Source organism: Cupressus sempervirens, chromosome 3, assembly GCF_028749045.1.
Source record: "Cupressus sempervirens isolate cs-2001-9-10 chromosome 3, ASM2874904v1, whole genome shotgun sequence".
Classification (NCBI taxonomy): Eukaryota; Viridiplantae; Streptophyta; class Pinopsida; order Cupressales; family Cupressaceae; genus Cupressus; species Cupressus sempervirens.
This window is the reverse complement of record NC_143120.1, coordinates 363,274,570-363,296,046: the sequence shown is the minus strand read 5'-3', so window position 1 is coordinate 363,296,046 and position 21,477 is coordinate 363,274,570. Positions and strand designations below refer to the sequence as shown.

General features: G+C 35.5%; 1 protein-coding gene across 4 annotated transcripts in view; it reads left to right on the top strand.

Annotated features, from left to right (window-relative positions):
* The first annotated feature begins 1,781 nt into the window (after positions 1-1,781).
* Positions 1,782-21,477, top strand: part of LOC149566497 (uncharacterized) — a 116,628-nt gene continuing 96,932 nt past the window's right edge. The window contains exons 1-3 of one of the 4 annotated variants that reach the window (XM_089819817.1): positions 1,782-2,152; positions 2,327-2,511; positions 4,565-4,842. In XM_089819817.1, the coding sequence (XP_089675943.1) occupies positions 4,734-4,842 (109 nt within the window). In that variant the 5' untranslated portion in view covers positions 1,782-2,152; positions 2,327-2,511; positions 4,565-4,733. Of the gene's footprint in view, positions 2,153-2,257; positions 2,512-4,564; positions 4,843-21,477 lie in introns of those variants that run through there. The other 3 variants (XM_089819816.1, XM_089819815.1, XM_089819818.1) reach the window with 3 other exon arrangements.

The window sequence follows — 21,477 nt, the reverse complement described above, 5'->3', positions numbered from 1 at the left end:
CAGGGATTGGAATGGAAGGAAGGGGATGATGGGTATGATAGAATTAGCATATTGGAAACTAGGGTTATTGAGATGGATAAGAGATTGGACATGACAGAGAGCTCTCTCCATAGTTCTGCTAACCATAGCCTAAATATGATCAAAGGCTTAAATGATAATATCAAAAAAATGCAAGCTATGATGGAGGTTAGCACAGGTGGGAAAGTTGACCTAGACATCGAGAAAAATATAGCTTCTAAAGAGGATGTCAACCCCCTGGATGAGAGCTCGAGCAATAAAGTGAGATCAAACAAGAGGAATAGGGACATGGAGGAGACTCCATATGACATTCAATTGATGACTAAAGCAACAGAGACCATGGAAAAGCTAGAGCTCAAGACAATAGAGTTGGTCAAAGAAATGGTGCCCTGATTTGTTCCCCTTGCTTTTCTATTTTTCCCTTGGTTTTTTTATTTTATGTGCTTGCTTGCTCCTTAAGAGGCTGTAGGACTGGTTCTAGTGGTCTTCCTTGGCTTGTAGTTTTCTTTATACTCTGAACTTTAATTCAGTTTTATTTTGTTTACTATGGGGTTTCATGCACCCATTAAAACTTGTTTTACTTAATAAAAAACATGTATTCTCAAGACATAGACATTATTTTCATGAGTTTAATTGTCTTTATTTAGAAAAATAATAATAATTTCTTTTTAAATAAGTTTTAAAATTTCAACATTACAAAAAATAAATTAGTACTTTTATTATTCCCCTCGCTTCACTCAAAACATAATCTTCATTATAACTAATTATATATGATGTTTTAATTTTTTTCATTTTATCTTTTTATAATTTTGTAATGTATCCTAAAATTAATTATCATAATGGAACATATACACAAAACTTCACAAAAAAAAAGTGATCACAAGTCAAATATCACGGCTTATTTAAAAGTTATACATTATTAACTACAATATTTACTAGTTAAAAGTTGTACACTATTAACTACAATATTTACTATTGAATGAGATAGGTACTATTCTATCAAGGCAAACACTAGATTTAATGTAGTCAAAGTATTGTGCTAGTAAAAAGAATTGATGCATGAATATGCTAATTTCTAACCAAAGTGTTGAAGGTACTTGTTCATCAATGATTAAGAATTCTTTTATAACACCTACTTAAAATTCAACAAGAAAAATATTTTGTAAAAGTGCTCTTTTTTCCTTTTCAGAATTTAGAGACCATGGAGGGCAAAGAGGTCCAAAAGTGCCATTTCAAAATGCCATGTTCATGCCCCAGTAGTCGCTCACTCAAAAAAAACTTCTTGTGGTTAAATATCGCTTTAGTCTTTATGAAATGTCATAATAAGGTGTACAAATTGGTCAACCACCAACTAAAAAAGCTAATAAATGATGGACTATTAGTACATTTGTGATCGGTACAATGTTTCCATTTTTAAAACTCTTTTACAAACTAGAGTTGAAAGTATCTATAACAAAACTATCACTTATTGGACCCCTATTAATTAATGGATCTCTTCCCTTAATCATTATATCACATATATTTTATTTCACATTTTAAAGAAGCATTAAATATCAATTCAGAACAAACTTTCTAATAACAAATTTTTTCCATCTATTATATTTTATTACATGATATCTGCATAATTTTATTTAAAAAAATAAAAGTATTAATACAACTTTTAAAAAAAAAAAAAATACAAATATTATTCTTCAAATTTCATTTCCATTATTATTTTTTTACTAGAAAAGATAAATAATAACGATCTATGATATTTTTTACCCAGATACATTTGCACACTTCTTCGAGTCACATGGTGAGAGCCCTGTCACTCCTCATGCACTGCGCTATAATGAGGTTTTTAGTGGTACACATTTTACCTGCAACATTCATGTCGGATCTCATCTCATGTATATAGTGGAAATTCGAGAGTGACGTCGTCCTTATCAAGTAAGACAGCCAGGTTAGGTGTGAAAGCTACCTCCGTCAACCAAAAGGATGATGTTATAATCTTCTAAGCGGGGATGATAAGCGTCATTATTTGCGGTAGGAATTCAGTTAGGAACTGGAAATCTGATATGCAAGTTCAAGTTTCAATCTTCTCTATTGAATTATTACTGAATTGCGTCCACAGTTCGAATCTTGAGAAATCCAGGTACATTTTTGTTTGTTTGTTTGCTTTATTAAATGTTGCTTTCAGCACACCTGGCAGTACAGTAGATTTAGGAAGCATACATAAATAATTCAAGTAATGTCTGCAAATGAAAACAAGAAGATTAACTTATAGTGGGAAATACGGTATTTTTCTGTAATTAAATGGACGGATAAGTGCTAAAGTCTAAAGGTGATGCTGAGATTGGAAACGAGAAAAGCATTTTGACGCACGCACAACATTTTCGCTTGCTGATCAAGGCAGCGAGCAACTAAGTGCTCAAGGATTCGATCCTTTGACCTGCCTGTTCGCAATTCCAAGGATTTCATTTCGTAGCCAGCATATGCTGGAAACAGGTCCAGGTATCGGGTCTCAATTTTTTCTCTTTTCACTTTCAAATTCTAATGTTTTAGCCAACAGATGTTTTAAGGAAGAATCTTTGACTTTTGCGCACTTTCAAGTTTGAGATCAAGTTTGCCGTAATTAAAATGCCTTGAAGAAACGTTCATGATCGAAATCAAGTGCGCTGCAATTTAATTTCTTGGAGTACAAGCCTAGTCTGTCCTGTTTTGATTGTTTGGTCAATTTGATTTATTAATAAACTCTTAAGTGTCAATGAAACTTTGATCGTTTCTTTGGATAACTTTTTTCATGCTTGCATGCTTTTTCGGTTCGAATTATTCATTTTGCTTTACAGAGCACGCTTCTTTATCAACTTGTCAAAAAGGTTTCATATTTGTCAACAACGCGTAAAGAGAAGCACTGTTCTTTATGAATTCACTTTTCCGCTTGGCTTTCTTCAGTTTTTTTCCTTGTAAGAGAAGTTCTGTTAAGACTAACCAAGCAAGGTTTTTTTCGAGTTTTTAAGGCAATCTTTTTGTATTTTGTCTCCCTTTAGTTGTGGGATCGGTCTTTTGAATAAAAATTCAATCCACTTTAGAACATACTAAGGCAAAGATGTACTGATTCAGAATCTTTCGGGAAAGCTGTAATTTGGGTATGTTACTAGAAAGAACAACCAAGGAGGCTATATCAACGTGAAAACACGATCTGATACGTTTGAGGGTTATGGGTTTTTCCTATTCATAGGAAATTAACATCTAAGGCAGCAACTCAGGAAGACCACTCTCAGTGCGGTCTAGGGGAGTTGAATACATACAATCCCATGAATGGGCATTGCTAATTCAAGGTAAATTCAAGAGTATCAATAAATATGTTTGCTTCATCGCTTCTTGGGCCATAAATATGAGTTTTAAAGTGGAGACCACCCATGTAATCTTATAAGGAGTGTTTCTTGAGATTTTTTGGATGGAGAGCGTGGGACCTGGGACGACAGGGATTTTGCAGGGGATAGGTATCTTTATAATTTAAAGAAACGAAAGACAACTAAATGTTTTAAAAAATGCACTATGATGAATTTACAATGACAATCCTCCCCTTACATTCTTTTAAAGTTGTCTTTTTCAACTTTTATTCACCAAATGAGTAGGCTGTCCGGTCCTTAAAAAGGGAACGTCCCCTCTAAGCTCCCAAGTACCTGGGATTTTGGGGAATTCTTCTAACCTTGGGGAAGTTTCCACAGCAACATTGTAATTGTAACTAAGATAGATGTAACATTTCCGATCTTTCAAATAATATAAGAAACATTTCTACAGAAAAAGAAACAGGTCAATGGAACTGAAAAAGTACAGCTACCTTAAGATATAGAAAATGGATTTTGTATGCTTCTTCCATGAGCTATAAAGCAGAGTAGAAAAATAGCTCCATCTAAGGGCACCAAACAGAATAAGTTTTATAGTGTTGAGGTATTAATAACGGTCTCCACATGCATGCCTGTTTCAAATTCTTTTATACTCTTGCTAATATGCTGGTTAGTAAGTTTTCCGTTATTACTAAAATTTTGACTTTTGCAATTCCTGTAAAATTATTTCTCAAAATCATGGTAAGTTCTGAAGTCAATGTATGTAGATGTCTGTCTTTCTTTTCCCTTTTTCTCTGTCAGGATCTTTGTTTAACATATTTACTTTTCCTTAAGCTTCCTAATTTTACTTCTTTACTTCTTCACATTGCTAAGATATGCACTGGGCACTTTCATTCCATAATCTGATCATGCACGTAGTTTTGCAATATTGTTGGGCATTTATGGAACTAGTCTACAGTAGTATCTGTATTATCATAGATTCATAAACAATGAAATGTATAAAGATTCAAGGACAAAGGTAAGACCTTTTCTCTTTTATTCTATACAGACTTGTTCTTTGGTATACAGCTAGCCTATTAGGTAGTGTGATTCTGTCATTAAATAGGAGCTAAGCAGTCCGTGAGTCTTTATAAAAGTATTTTCTGAGATAGGGGGTGTTGCATTGATAGTTAATCCAATTCTCCCTGAGTGCATTTCTGATATATTTCTTGCAGTGCAATAAGCAGGTGCTTCCTTTGGGCTTTTATCTCAAGTGAATTTCCAGCATTTCTTAGAATTTAAAGGGCCACGGTGTTACGCTTACTTCATAACATACACACCTGCAATTTGTATTGGGAGCGGATTTATTACACGTGGTAAATCCAAGTTACTTTTTAGAGTAAAATGATGAAAGACGTCAAGTTGCAAGGCACCAGTAGTCATTCACATTCTTGGTGGTGGGATAGCCACGTAAGTCCCAGAGACTCAAAATGGCTCAAGGAAAACTTAGAAGGTAATCTATTATTCTCAAAAGGTCTTCATATGCATGATTACTAACACATGATAGATACATAATATTGTATTTGTATTTTGTGCTTTTATTAGTTTATATTGTTGGGTAAAATGAGCAATTGAAACTCAAATACCAAGGTGTTGTATGTCTTCCATTTTCTGGGTAATTTCCCCATCCGACTATTGGACAAGATGTGTGCGCTGCAAAGGTTATACTTATAATCAGTACAAGTTCCCATGTTAACAAATTTTTGTGGTATTAATCTCAGAAGTAGAGAAGAATAGTTATCTGGGCATTGGTGTACCTTTATATGTCAAAATAGCCCTCAGCTCAAAGATTCTAGAAATGAATTGCATCACTTCTATGCTGTCGGAATGAAATCTTCATATTCATTATTGTCTGCTCTGCCACTAAGCCATTGACACAGTATTTAATTCTCTACTGAATATATTAACTGAATGACATAGCCAAAAGCTTTACATTTGGAAAACTTCTAGTAACACATTTTAATAGTTATAAGGGTTTTCTTCATATTGAAGTGTGATAACATACTTATAATTTGAACGTGGTGCTTTTGGCTTGATTATGAAGCATGTAGAGTCCCTTCTGTATTAACCTTTTTTCCCTATAGAAGTTTCGATTGGCAGATTATTTTGTGGCTCATTGTTAGTTGTTCTTGAACCTCCTCTAACAGAATGTGACCATAAAACTGAGTATTCGAAAAATAAAGTAGGTTGTGGGCCAATGGAGGCTCCATACACTTTGAGATCTAATCATATGGATGTTCCTTATTAGTTTTATTTAAATTGGAAAATGCTGTTTTGATATAATTGTCTTCTTATCAGAATTTTTAATTGAGAAGTCACTAAATCCATTTCCTGTTCTTTTCTTTGATATTCTCAGAAGAGGACTTATTCTAGACTTGAGATTCTCCTCCAAGCATCATATCTTTTTATGGACTCTGCAATTTTATTTTCCTTTCTTAGTGCCTATTCTCCCCATCATTGTCATATTAGACTTCTCAAAGCCTGGCTGATTCATCCATTAATTTGTATTTGTGCTTGCCTCAGTCACTCCCACAACAATGCACAACCTCATATGCAACTCCTTGGTTAATGTGATACGTGCGCATTGCTTGGAACCATACTGTGCACCAGCGTGCAGCTCCTTGCTTCATTTTCCATCGTGCCACACAACCTAGAAGATACTTTCCAATTCTTGCACATCCATGTATCATTTAGGCAATGCCAAGGATCATGCTGCACAACTTTGCCTAAGTTTGGCACCACACACAAGGTGCACATCCATAGGTCAATGCAAAACTTTGTGCAATACCTTAGAACATTGTCTATTGTTTCAATTCTTGCAAGCACTAAATAGGAGCACTTTTGATGCAAGAGCATCTTGGGTATTTTGGCAATCTTGCATCAACCAAAAAGATTTCATTTCTTTGATCTTGTTTGCTGTTTGGAGAATGGCTGTTGCTGTTTGTGTTTTTCCTTTCAGTGCAGTCAGCTCTGTAATGTGGACCTATCGTGGATTCTTCTCTTAAACTCGCAGAATCTAATTCCATCATTTGTGGGAGTTATCCTTCTCTTTGTTCGAGGCGTGTTGTTTTCTTGGTTGCTTGAGTAACGTATAGGTTTGGCTTCAGCGAGGTTTTTTTTGCATCATGGCATTCCGCGCACTTGGAACCCCTTTGTAATGTCCCCACTTTAACAATCGACCAAGTGTGTGTGTGTTAGCCTAGTTCTACATGGTCTCGAGGGCTAACAAAGGGTTTAAAGGGATCTTAGAGTGTTTTGGCTTAGTTATCTCCAATTTGGGCCAAAACGGAGTTGATTTACTTAGTCTCGAGCATACTTACTATTTTTAGTAAGTCAGTAGGACACAAGGGAGACAAGTTTTGGTGATTGAATTTGATACTACTTGGCGAGAGCTTTCCGACGAGCTATCACTCATGCTATTCGGAGTTCGATAGCAAATATATTTTAATGCCTGACGTATTACTAAAAGTAACATTTAATTTAGTTATAAAATATTTAAGTGTTACTTTAATATTAAATTTTATGGGAATGTGTGCAAATCAAAAAGGGGTGCCTAAGGGAGACACAAGTGATTATTTTAGTATGTTTTATATTGCATATCTTTTATCCCACATTGCTCATGTGAGTTGAATCGACTCTTGGAGAAAGAATAAAAGGGAGCATTAGTAGCTTCATTCGACAAGTGGAATATGAGAAGAAAATTGATGTGTGAGTTGCAGATTCGTTCTTGGCATTAGAGGACGTCTATCCTCTCTTGTGACATTCTAGACGTCATTCCCTTGTGGTTTGGCCTTTGGAATTCATTGCTGTCAGCTTCATTAATAGACAGATTGGGCACATTTCCAACTACAAGCAAATTGGGTGTTTGCTCATATCATTTTCGCTTCTTTTCCGATGCTTATGCCATTGTGAAGGGATGATTTTATGAGTGTCTTGGACTGATTGAAGGCAGATTTTACTGTAGTAGCACTGTAGCGCGACACTATTCATATTACCGTAGCAGCAAGATGAGAAGTCATTGCTAGAAAATTATGTTATTATGCTGGAGTAATTAGTGAGTTGAAAAGTCTGCTATGTATTTGATTTTATTAGTTGAAAATTAATATTATCTCAGCAGTAGTTCAATCTTTAGTTTGCATATTATTATAAATTCCTTCTTGTTCATGTTATGTGGTTTCAAATCTATGCGAAGACATAAAAACAAACAAACATTTTATTTCTAGAGCCATAAAGGGGTTTAAACATTTAATGGAGAAATTAAGAGTTGGATGCAAATTATTTGGCTAAATTCCTATCAGCAATTGGTTCAGTTTTTGGGCAATTCTAGGGTGTCCATTACACCCTTCTTGGATCACGTGTGAACCTATCCTTGTCCCCGCAGAAGTTAATGTGCTTGTTTGGAAGGTTACTGAATTCTCCTTTGGGATAGGACCTATGTCTTTTGTAATAATTGCCCTGACAAGTCAACTTGTGGTCTTGCTGGCTATAAAAGTAGAGACTTAGGATTAGGGAAAGTACAATGAAGTTAGATAGAAGGAAAATACAAAGATTTGGCTCTGTAAGCTCAAGCTCTTAAGTTCGCAAATTGAAATTTGAATGTATATGGCTACAACTAGGTAGGCCTTATGCCTGGCAAGTTGAATGAAGATATCTTGTCATTGCTGCATTGATTCCTCTATAATTCCTTGTGATTTCTCCTATTTGATAGCTTCTGTGTGTAACTCTAAGTGAGGGTAGCTGGGAGGTGTCCTTTTTCCCCTCCTGCCTTGCATCAGGTGGTATTAGAGTGAAGGTTTCATTCTAGGTGAAGTTGGGATCGCGTAGAACCTTGTTGAAGATTAGTTGTAGGGTGGCAAAACTGGTTTCCAACCTATAACTTGCAGGAGGTTACAATTCTTGTGGGAACTATTGTCAAAATAGTTTGAGCTAGAGGAAATGTAGACATTACTATTATGGATAGACAGAGTGTAGCTAGTCTTGAAGTTGTTGAATCGACTCAGAGAAGAGTGCATCTTGAGATGTTAGTGATGAAGAAGAAGCAACAACAACACCGAATCCTAAACTTGAGGTGGAACAAGATGAAGAAAGACTTCTGAGAGCTTTGAACAGAGTGAATGTAAGCCCTGTTTTTGAACTTTCCACTTATAGTAGAAGACTTGATGCTGATGCTTCATTGGATTGGATCTTTGAGGTTGAGAAATATTTTGATTATGAAAGTATTACTGAGGATAAGAAGGTGAGAATAGCAACTACAAAGTTGAAGGGACATGTATCTCTTTGGTGGCAACACTTGCAAATTGATTGGCAGAGAAGAGGAAAAGAAAAGATTAAGACTTGGGTAAAGATGGTTGGTAAGTTGAAAAAGAAATTCCTTTCAGCTGATTATCAAGTTAATTTGTTGAGAAGAATGCAAAATCTGAGATAGAAAGACATGTCTGTGAAAGATTATACTACAAAATTCTATAAGTTGGACATTAGATCTAGACATATTGATAATGAGGTCGAGAAAGTTGCTTGATACTTGAATGGTTTGAGAACACTATACAAGATGAAATCAGTTTTATAAAGATGGAAAGTGTAGAGGAAGCTTATTTGTACGTTGTGGAGGTTGAAGAAAAGTTGGCAAAGAAAAAAGAGAGCAGACAAAGAGCAAGAGGTGGAAGATTTCAGCGAAGTAGAGGAAGATCTTATGGATAAAGTAGTAGATCTGATAGCATACCTAATGACAAAGGCAAATCTAGATCGAGAGAAGACATTGGAAGAGAGGTAACTACGCTAGAGGTAATTATTCTCATTACTCTATAAATAATAGTAATGGAAAAATAGAAGATAGATCTTGGTTTAAAGGTACTTGTTTTAAAAGTGGTGAAGAAGGACATAGAGCTTTTGAATGTACATTTTCTAATAAGAAAGTGGTAAGCAGTAGCAGAAATGCTTTGATTCAGGTTGAATTTGTTGATGCACCTAATGAACTTGAGAAAGGAGAGAACCGGATGATGAAAAGAACTTTGTGGAATGAGCAATTGGATAATGAACCCGTTTTGAGGAAAAGCCTCTTTAAGGCCAAATGTAGGATTGAAGACAAATGTGGAAAAGTGATTATTCATAGTGGCAGTTCTGAAAATTTGGCATCTGAGGAATTGGTAACTAAGCTGAAATTGCAGAGATTAGAGCACCTTAACTGCTATCACATTGCTTGGATAAATGATGAACATAAATTGTTGATAAGTGAACAATGCCTTGTGAAATTCAAAATTGGAAATTACTTTGATAAAGTTTTGTTTGAATCATGCCTAAGGATTGTTGTCATATACTTTATAGAAGACCTTGGCAGTATGATAAGAAAGCTTTGCATAATGATAGATTGAATCAATATACTATTTGGGCTAATGCAAAGAAACAAGTATTGTTGCCTTTAGTTGAGAAATTTGAGGAAAGTTAGTGTACTTCTATGAGAGTTTGTTTGGTTGAGGGAAAACAATTTGTGAAAGCTATGAAGAAACCAAATGTTTTCTTTGCTTTGATTCCTAGAAAGACTGAGAAACAAGATGAACTTGAACATGCACTAGAGGTGAGATCTTTGTTGGCTGAATTTTAAGATATTATTTCTGATAATGTTTCTGATAGATTACCCCCTATGAGAAGTATAATTCATTGTATAGATTTGATACGTGGAGCTAGTCTGCCTAATAAAGAACCACATAGATTAACACCGACAAGAAATAAAGAATTGAATAGACAAGTGTGAGAATTGCTTGAGAAAGGTTTGATCAGAGAAAGTTTGAGTTCTTGTGCAGTACCTGTTGTATTAACGCCTAAGGAGAATGGAGAATGGAGAATGTGCATGGATTCCGGAGCTATAAACAAGATAACAATGAAATATAGGTTTCCTTTGCCTAGGATGGATGGCATTATGGACATATTGCGAAGCAAAGTGTTTTACAAAGATTGATTTGAAAAGTGGCTATCATCAGATTAGAATTAGAGAAGGAGATGAATGAAAGACCGCTTTTAAGACTAATGAAGGTTTGTATGAGTGGTTGGTTATGCCTTTTGGTTTAACTAATGCACCTAGTACTTTTATGAGACTGATGAATGAAGTTCTGAAGAAATTCTTTGGGTAGATTTGTACTTGTATACCTTAATGACATACTGATCTGGACTAAGACTAAAGAACAACGCCTTGAACATACTAGACAAGTTTTGTAGAGATTGAAAGAGGAAAAGTTGTTGATAAATTTGAAGAAATGTTCTTTTATGAAAGAAGTTGTGTATCTTGGTTTTGTGATTCCTACTGATGGTTTGAAGATGGATCTTGAAAAGGTATGGGCTATTCTTGATTGGCTTACACTTGAGAATGTTGGAGAAGTTAGATCATTTCATGGGTTGACAAGTTTCTATAGAAAGTTTATATGAAAATTTCAGTTCAGTTTGTAATGCTATGACAAAGACTATGAGAGGTGGCAAAAAGGATTTTAGATGGACACATGGAGCAAGTAAAAGCTTTGAAACATTAAAAGAAAAGGTTGCCAAATTGCCCGTGCTTGCTTTACCTGATTTTAACAAAGTTTTCCTAGTTGATTGTGATGCTAGTGGTAATGCCATTGGCACTGTTTTGAGTAAAAAAGGTAAGCCTATAGTTTTTTATAGTGAGAAATTGAATGATATTAAGAGGAAATGTTCAGTCTATGATCACGAATTTTATACAATTATTCAAGGCTTGAAGAAATGGAGACACTACTTGATGCCTAGAGAATTTGTATTATACATTGCTCATAAAGCTTTACAGTATTTGGGAAGTTATAATAAATTGAATCAGGGACATATGAAGTGGGTTGAATACATGCAAAACTTTTCTTTTGTGCTGAAACATAAGAGTGGACAATCCAATAAGGTAGTAGATGCTTTGAGTAGAAGAAGTTTGTTGACAGAATTGAGAGTTGACGTGCTTGGTTTTGAGGATTAGAAGAACTTTTATGAAACTGACCCTGATTTTGTAGAACCTTGGAAAGCTTGTAAGAACCTTGTGATTGATGAACAAGATAAGTGGGTTGATTATTTCATCCAGGAAGACATGTTGTTTAAAAGAATTTGGTTATGTATACCTAGAGGATCTATGAAGGAAAATATCATTAAAGAGAAACATAGTGAGGGACTTGCAAGAAATTTTGGGATTGATAACACAATGAAGATGGTTTCAGAGAGATACTTTTGGCAGCAGATATATAGGGATGCTTAGAAGATGGTAAACATTTGCAGAATATGTCAAGTTGCTAAAGGAAGTAGTCAAAATGTTGGATTGTACACACTTTTTCCTATTCCTTGCAGACCTTGAGAAGATGTCATTATGGATTTTGTTCTAGGATTATCTAGAACTTAGAGAGGTAATGATTCTATCTTTGTAGTGGTTGACATATTTTCTAAAATGACACATTTCATACCTTGTAAGAAGACATCAGATGGAGTACACATAGCAAATTTATTTTTCAGAGAGATTGTGAGACTTCATGGATTGCCTAAAATCATTCTTTTAGATAGAGATACTAAGTTTACTAGTTACTTTTGGAGAACACTTTGGAAGAAGCTTAATACTGGTTTTAAGTTTAGTTCTACATTTCATCTACAGACTGCTGGACAAATTAAAGTTGTGAACAGAAGTTTGGGTAGCCTTTTGAGATGTTTGATTGAAGATAAACCTGCTAATTGGGATTTGATCTTGGCACAAGCTGAGTTATGCATATAATAATTCCGTGAATGGAAGTAATAAGTATACTCCCTTTGAGATTGTGAATGGCATGAGTTCTAGAGGAACTATTGAGTTAAGATAGTTGGATGCTGAAGTGAAGAATAATGCTGAAGCTGAAGAATTTGTGGACTTTATGAAGAATTTGCATTAAGAAATGAAGAGTACTCTATCTGAAAGTAATCAAGGATATAAGGATTGAGTAGATAAAATGAGAAGACATAAGAATTTATAGGTTGGAGATGAGGTAATAGTACACTTCAAGAAGAATAAATTTCTAGTTGGAACATATAGTACGCTGAAGATGAAGAAGTTATTAGCATGAATGCTGATGGTATTCCTATGGGGGAGTATAATAGCATTGTCGGAGACATGATTCAAAGCTTATGTGTTGCATTTATAACAATATTTGTCATTGATGTCAACATACTAGTTATTTAGTGAAGATTGACAAAACAACAGAGAGAGTTTGACTTCACATAGTTTGAGGATTGAAGATCAGCTTATGCGCACCTGGGATTATGTTTTAGAGTATGCCTAGATGCTACAGTTAAGTGTGCAGATGGAAATATGAAGACTGGACAGAGTTATGCAGATTTTAGTAAAGGCAGTTTTCGAACAACGTTTCTGGAAACTGGGTACTATTATTTGGATTTTATCTCCTAATAGAGATGGAATCTAGTTGATCGAGATGAGATAGAGGTTGAAGACATGTTGAAGATGACTTGGTTAAGTTAGCATAATCAGAGGTTCATCACATGAAAAGTTATAAAGACTGTGAGCTGATAGGTTGATTGTAATTTTGGTTAAAGTATAAAATCCTAATGTAATGTGTATTTTAATATCTTAAGATGGTCCTATATTATTATTGTAAATTGGGAAAGCCTCAAGGCCGAATCAATAATTTGAGTTAGGACTGGTATAAAGGAAAGATGTTTTCCTTGGCTGTAATCATTAGTAAGATCATTTTCATGTTATGCAAACTTGAGAGTGAGATCTAGTGCAGATGTTTTTGTAATATCTTTGTCATATCTATTGTGCGAGCTTGGTATGCGAAGTTGTGAAGATTAGAGTAGAGTTTGCTGCAGTTGAGGCATGGTGAACTAAAAAGTAACTTTATTTGGCAAGACAAATTGTTGGTTGGATAGTTGTTGTTTTACATTGTATTATTTGGAAGGAATAGTATAGAGGCTATTTGGACAGTGGGTTCATTGGTCTTTTTTTCAACTCCTAACAAAGATTCAAAGTATCCTAACAGAGATTCATATGTACCGATTGTATTTCATTGACTCCTAATAGGGTCTATCCTTTAACAAGTAACTTTTGTATTAGTACATCATTTTGTGGGTACCATCCCTACCGGGACTTTCCCTTTGATCAAGGGTCTCCCTAGTTAACAAATATAGTGTTATTGTGCATGGTCATCATTCTATAGTTGTTGCATCTACTATTTACATGTTTCAGAATTAATAAAGAAGATATTGAGAGTTGTTTTAATTGCATAATTGATTCACCCCCACCCTTTCTCAGTTATCTTGGTGGACTTTACTTTCTAACAGAAGTTTGGGCCTTGTAAAATCTTGAAGAAACATGATAGTGGTAATGCTTTTGAGGTTGAGTTGCCTCAAGATATGGATATTTCATCTATGCTCAATATTTTAGACATATTTGAATATCATGAATTTGATGAAGAGACAGTTGATAAACCTGATTATCCTAAGAAGAAGATAGAGGGAATTGATAAATTCTTCGATACCAAAATAAGCAAGAGCACTAGAGGAAAGGGCTACAAGGAATACTTGGTTCAGTGCCGGAATAAACCTATTGAAGACGGTCCTTGGATAATAGAAGTCAAGTTGGATCTTTATGACACTTCTCAGAGCATTGAGGCTTCCTGATGTGGACATCAATAATTTATTTACCCCAAGTTTTTGATGGAGGAACATCTTGGGTACTCTGGCAATCTTGCATCAACCAAAAAGATTTCCTTTCTTTGTTCCTGTTTGCTATTTGGAGAATGGCCATTGTTGTTCATGTTTTTCCTTTCTGCACAATCAGCTTTGTAATGTGGACCTATCGTGGATCCTTATCTTAAGCTTGCAAAATCTAATTCCATCATTTGTGGGAGTAGTCGTTCTCTTTGTTCGAGTGGTGTTGTTTTCTTGGTAGCTTGAGTAATGTGCAGGTTTGGCTTCGATGAGGTCTTGTTTAGCATCATGGCATTTTGTGCACTTGGGAACCCTTTCTTGGATCACTTGTGGACCTATCCTTGTCCCTGCGGAAGTTAGTGTGCTTGTTTGGAAGGTCGCTGAATTACCCTTTGGGGCAAGACCTATATCGTTTGTAATAATTACCTGATAGGCCGACTTGTGGTCTTGCTGGCTATAAAAGTAGAGACCTAGGATTAGGGAAGGTATATTGAAGTTAGATAGAATGTGTTGGTTTTCTGATCATTGCAAATGTACTTGTATTGCCTTGTGAGGTATATATTTTCCAAAGGCAACTCTTTCTCTTATAAGCATAATCCATGAAGAGGCATGTCCCTTCAAGGGACATGTCCATTTGATAATTAATATAATAATAATTATATATATATATATATATATATATATCATTAGTATATTAATTTCTCTCATAAACTTATATCTATATAAATTATATCATAGATAATTAAAATACATTCTTAGGTTTATCCGATTGAAGCTCCCAAACATCAACACTCCCTTTTAGCTAGGGAGGATAAACACATGACTACATATTACCTCAATATAATATAAGAATATATTTGATTAGAAGATATTCAACATTTTAGGTATCACCTCATGATATCAATAGAAATGACGCTTGAATATCAAATCATATGACATTCATCAAGTACTTAAAATATTCATAAGGTATGTACACATGCATTCTCAATAATACTTACCAAATGAATAACTATGGTCTATTTAAGGAACTTAATCCACCATGCAAGGTCCCTTCAAGGGACATGTCCATTTGATAATTAATATAATAATTATTTTATATATATATCTTTAGTATATTAATTTCTCTCATAAACTTATATCTATATAAATTATATAATATATAATTAAATACATTCTTAGGTTTATCCGATTGAAGCTACCAAACATCGACACTCCCTTTAGCTAGGGAGGACAAACACATGACTATATATTACCTCAATATAATATAAGAATATATTTGATTAGAAGATATTCAACATTTTAGATATCACCTCATGATATCAATAGAAATGACACTTGAATATCAAATCACATGACATTCATCAAGTACTTAAAATATTCATAAGTATGTACATGTGCATTCTCAATAATACTTACCAAATGAATAGCTATGGTCTATTTAAGGAACTTAATCCACCATTCAAGAAATCTTCTAGTATGATCTACTCAAACATCATAAGATGTCCATCACATTAGAAGGCCATGGTTTGTTTAAGGAACTTAATCCACCACACAAATAATCTTCTATTGTGATCTTCTTAGACATCATAAAATGTCCATCACAATAGAAGGCCATGGTCTATTTAAGGAACTTAATCCACCATGCAATATCTATCATGATCCGTTTCATCTACCTTAAGATGTCTATCATAATAGATAAGGTTATTGAAAGATTGTCACTTTTCAATAACTCCTACAAATACAAGTATAATCATTTGGAAGTTTTCACTTCCTCATGATGTACACAGGGGTTAGGCCCATTAAAAACATATAATCACATATATGAAATTTTGAACTCCCTTTGAATATCAATAATCTGAGCTCCTTACTGAATGATGCTTCTAATGGAGTGTTAGTTTCCCTTTGAATTTAATGTCAATCCTCCTTTTTCTGCAAGAACATCCTTGGAAAAGATCTCGGCACATAGCTCTTATAGTACATATAAGAGATACTACTCAAGGACAATAAATAAATTTTCATAATAATATGGAATCAATCTAATATAATATAGATAAATGTCTAATTTAAATTGATGCAGAGCAAGGTAGGAGAACCCCCAAAGGAGATGTCCAAACCCCTAGCAAATAACCACACAACGAAAACACAACAACAAGTGACAATAATGCAAGATCTGATACCAAATCACAACTCTTTATTCATAAAATAACTAATTACATGCAATGTGCCCAACTGTAAGGCCTTCCAGGTTAGGGCCAAATACAAACAACAATTACAATATTAGTTTTGCAAAATCCCACAAGATTCAACTTACAATCTCAATCCAACTAGTCCAAAACCACAACTGGATAAGAACACCAAGAAGAATCCACACTTGTACCCTCAAGTCCACCAAGCAATCCTCTAGTTCTTAAGCCACAACTACTAGCTCTTTAAAGTTCGCATCCACCCTTCATCCTCTTCTCCAAGTTGGATGATAATGCCTAAAGACTTCACAAAACCCCCTACTTATACCCAACCAAGCCACAAGTTGGCCCAGTTCATTACAAATTAAATTAAATCCTTCACATTAAGTATATGCTGAGCCACAAGTCGGCTACAACACATTAAATACCCAAAGTTGGTTAACAGACAACTCGGCACCAACATGAACCAAGACCAAGCCGAGCGTCAGAAAGACCAAGCCGAGCATCAACAAATTCCAAGCATTGCCGAGCTCCCAGAGCATGTCGAGCACCACAGTGTATGCCAAGCTCCTAGTGCATGTCAAACACATAGTGTATGTCGAGCTCCAAGTATCTTCAAAATTCCCTTCAATGCCTAAGCAGACTCGGGCAACACTATTGATGAGCTCCCAGAGAAAACCGAGCTCCTATACTTGCCGAGCACCCCAAGCCTTGCCAAACGTCTTCATTAATTGAGTCACTCGGTTAACACAACCAAACCAACTCAGTATCGACCAAATCACACTTCCTTCGTCGACTGAGTTCTCAAACTCCAAAGCCAAACCACACCATCCTGCAAGATTGCAAGCCAACTAGGGATGCTCCTGCATCAGACAGCCCAGGTTCGAAAAGATGTTCTTAATAGTTGGAAGAACATCTTTTGGGATTCAGCACATAAATCCCAAATTAGTTCTTCACATACATATCCTCTAAGTCTTCAACTTCTACACTCTTTCCCTTGTTCTTCTTTTGCTTCTTCATATCCATCCTTGGTGTGCTACAAGTTTGCTTTCTATATTGATCTTTGACCTTCTCAGAATCTGCCAACTTAACTTGGCTACATACTCAGGTTCCTCCTACCGAGCTCTTCATTCTGCAAAGGAATCAAGGAATACTTCCTGTCACCTTTCTCAACAGTAAACACATTCTTGACACAATCATGCACAACCTTGCAATCATACTGCCAAGGTCTGCCAAGCAACACATGACAATTGTTCATGTCCACAATATCACACAACACTTGATCCTTATACTGCCCAATCTGGAAATCAACAAGGCATTGCTCCCTCACCTCCAAAACATGCTCACCTTGCAACTAGCCAATCCTATAAGGATAAGGATGTCTCACTCTCTTCAAACCAAGTTTCTGAACCATCTCCTCACAAACAAGGTTATCAGTACTACCACCATCCACAATGACCTTGCAAACTTTACCACCATACTTACAACAAGTCCTGAACAAACTAGTCCTTTTATAAGAATCCAGTGTCCTCTGACCAACTACTACTCGCCGAGTCAGTAAACTCTCTCCTTGCTTAGGTTGACTGTCTTGGACTGCAACCTCATTCATAACAACAACTTTCCTACCATGGGGACATTGAAAAGATCTATATGCCCTTCTTCACCACATTTGAAACAATTACCACTAAACCCACCTCCACCTGTCCTCCTCTTCTGATCAATAGGTTTTGGTTCACCTTCTGCACTTAGTTTAGTCTTTGCTGAGTTATCCTGCTTCTCCTTCCCTCTAGCATTATCTCGACTTTTCCTCTTCAACTTATCTTCTGCCTTTAGAGCTTACTGATAAGCATCCTCGACTAAAGAAATATTCAACATACCAACCTCATCCTGAATATTGAATCTCAAACCATTAATGTACCAAGCTACCTTCTCCTTTGACAATTCTCTATGCTTAGACCGAATAGTCAACTTGTAGAACTCCTCGGTATAATCCTTCACAATCAAATCTTTTTGCTTTCTGCAAACTCTTAAACAACTCAAGTTCATAATCAATAGGAATGAACTTAGCCTTCAACTTAGTCACCATCAACCTCCATCTAGGGATCTTCATTTCACCTTCTTCTTCTTTGACTCTTTGTAGTTCCTTCCACCAAAGAGCAGAATGTCCTTTCAGCTTAGTGTGTGCCAACTCCACTCTGAGCAGATCCTTAATATCCTCAAGCTCAAAGTAGTCTTCCAATTCACCAATCCAATCAATCAAGTCTTCAGGAGTCAAAGTACGTAAGAAATTAGAAACCTCCATCTTATGCTTTAGCTTCAATTGAGATCTAGGTCTAGCAAATTGACTAGCCCTAGTTCCAATAGGTCTCTCCACATGATCAATTATGTCCTCACCACTAGATCCAACAGCTTCAAAGTCTTCAACAACTTTCTCATCGACATCAGTACCCAGATTTCTAGGTACACCACCTAAAGCACTCACAATTTCAGTAATCATATCACTCTTCATCAATGCAATCTCAGATCTGAATTCTGCTCTAATCTTCTCTAAGATCCTTTCTTCCATAGCATCACTAAGATCATCAATTGCACTAGGGTCCAATATTCTTGGAGACATCTTCCAAAATTTTTGCAAACCCTAAGCAATAGATCCACAAATCCAGAAGATCAACCAACTCCACTAGATCAACCTTCACTTTATGTCTTGGTGCAAACTGCCTCAGCTTCGGCGATCTGTCCACACACTTAGGGAAACCTTTTCTCTAATACCACTTGATGCAGTGCAAGGCAGGAGAATCCCCCAAAGAGATGTCCGAATATCTAATAAATAACCACACAACGGAAACACAACAAGAAGTGACGATAATGCAAGATCTGATACCAAATCACAATTTTTTATTCATAAAATAAATGATTACATGCAATGTGTCGGGCTGTAAGGCCTTCCGGGTAAGGGCCAAATATAAACAAAAATTACAATATCAGTTCTGCAAGATCCCACAAGATCCAACTTACAATCTCAATCCAACTAGTCCAGAACCACAACTAGATAAGAACACCAAGAAGAATCCACACTTGTACCCTCAGGTCCACCAAACAATCCTCTGGTTCTCAAGCCGCAGCTACTAGCTCTTCAAAGTTCACATCTACCATTCATCTCTTCTCTAAGCTGGATGATAATGCCTAAAGACTCCACAAAACCCCCTATTTATACCCAACCAAGCCACAAGTCAGCCTAGTTCATTACAAATTAAATTAAATCCCTCACATTAGATATATGCTGAGCCACAAGTCGGCTACAACACAAATTAAATATCCAAAATTGGCTCACAGACAACTCGGCACCAATAGGAACCAAGACCAAGTTGAGCATTAGCAAATCCCAAGTATTGCCGAGCTCCCAAAGCATGCCGAGCACCACAGTGTATGCTGAGCTCCTAGTGCATGCTGAGCACCATAGTGTATGCCGAGCTCCAAGTATCTTCCGAGCTCCCTTCAATGACCAAGCAGACTCGAACAACACTACTGACGAGCTCCTAGAGCAAACCGAGCTCTCAGTTGTCGAGTGCCCCAAGCCTTGCCGAACATCTTCATTAACCGAGTCACTTGATTAACACAATAGCCAAAACAACTTAGTATCGATCGAGTCACACTTCCTTCTTCAAACAAGTTCCAAAACTCCAAAGTTGAACTACACCATCTTGTAGGATTGCAAGCCAACCAAGGATGCTCCTACATGATAAATATATGCTTTGAACATATAAGCATATCATCCATTTTCTATAAATATACGAGGATCTATATTTTCAACATATTATTTTCTTTTTTTAATAATTATTTCATTTAAATTTTTAATATTAGTAATATCAATGTTCAATCATATATTTCTTTTGATATACACATATCATAAATATATATAAAATCATATTAGTAATTTCATAAACTAATAAAAATAGTTTTTTCTATTTAATAAAACACATAACTTATGATATCATATACCTCACATGCCTTGCCCCTATATTTTCGGGTTTATTTTCTCCTTGTTATGTCACCATTCCAAGTTTATTTTTTTCAGCATCAAGATCTTTCATTTATTTGGTATGTGAAATCCACTTTTTGAATTTATGTTATAACTAAGGTGATGTTTGATGATGTTTTCCCATGAATATATTCACCCAAATTCATATCTCCAATTGGTTGCTTCTAATATGGATTTCAAGAAGCTTGTTTTATGTATATAATCAACTTCCGTATAAAATGGAATATGTAGTTGCATTTCAATGTTTCATTTTGTTCACACTTATAGAGCATATGAAATGCATAGGTAAGGAGTTACATTAGCATAAGATCAGCACGTATTTATTAATTTATAAACACAGTGTAAGGGTGCATTTCACATCTAGACCATTTGCCAACAATGTGGTGTGAACGAGAAATTATATGAAAAGGGATTGGGTAATAAAGTACCAGAAGTGGATATTGATTTGAATTCAATCTGATATGAATTGTCAAAGACTGGCAGCATCATCCATGATGTAGAATCCAAAAGTATGTGTCAATGCTCTTATATTTCATAGTAGGATGGGTTTGGTTATACAACCTGATACCAAGCAATAGAAACATGTGGAACTTGTTTCTATCCTTACACATCGCACAAGCCAATACATAGGGTTCTGATAACAATTAGTATGAATCAATTTAATGATTCAAATTCACTAAACTTCACTTCTATAGCTGATAAATATCAGTAGTTTATAATCAAGAAAAGATTGACTTTATAGCTTGAATTGTGCAACCGTTTCTATGGTATTTATACTATTTTAACAACCAAAAAAAGACTTTGGCTGTCAAGAAATGTCTATGACAAATTGAGAACATGCCCAATAAACATAAATGGAACTAATTCTTTAATCCAAGAATAGCCCGCTAGCATTTGGGCTCATCCAAAATAGAATTGTTAAACATATATCAACGATTCGAACAAACAACTTAAATGTGATAGAACATTTGGGATTTCAGAGATGTACCGAGACACAAAAAATGTGGAAACTATTCTTGTTATTGCAATCTCTCTCTACATATTGATCCTAGATCGAATTTCCATGCTCAGTCAATGCCCTCATTGATTTTTCTTTTGTTCAACTATCTCCACCTTATGTTTTTGAAACTTCTGACCCCTTTGTTTTAACTTACATTTGTAGGTTGACTCTGATACCGTGTTGGTTTTATGATCA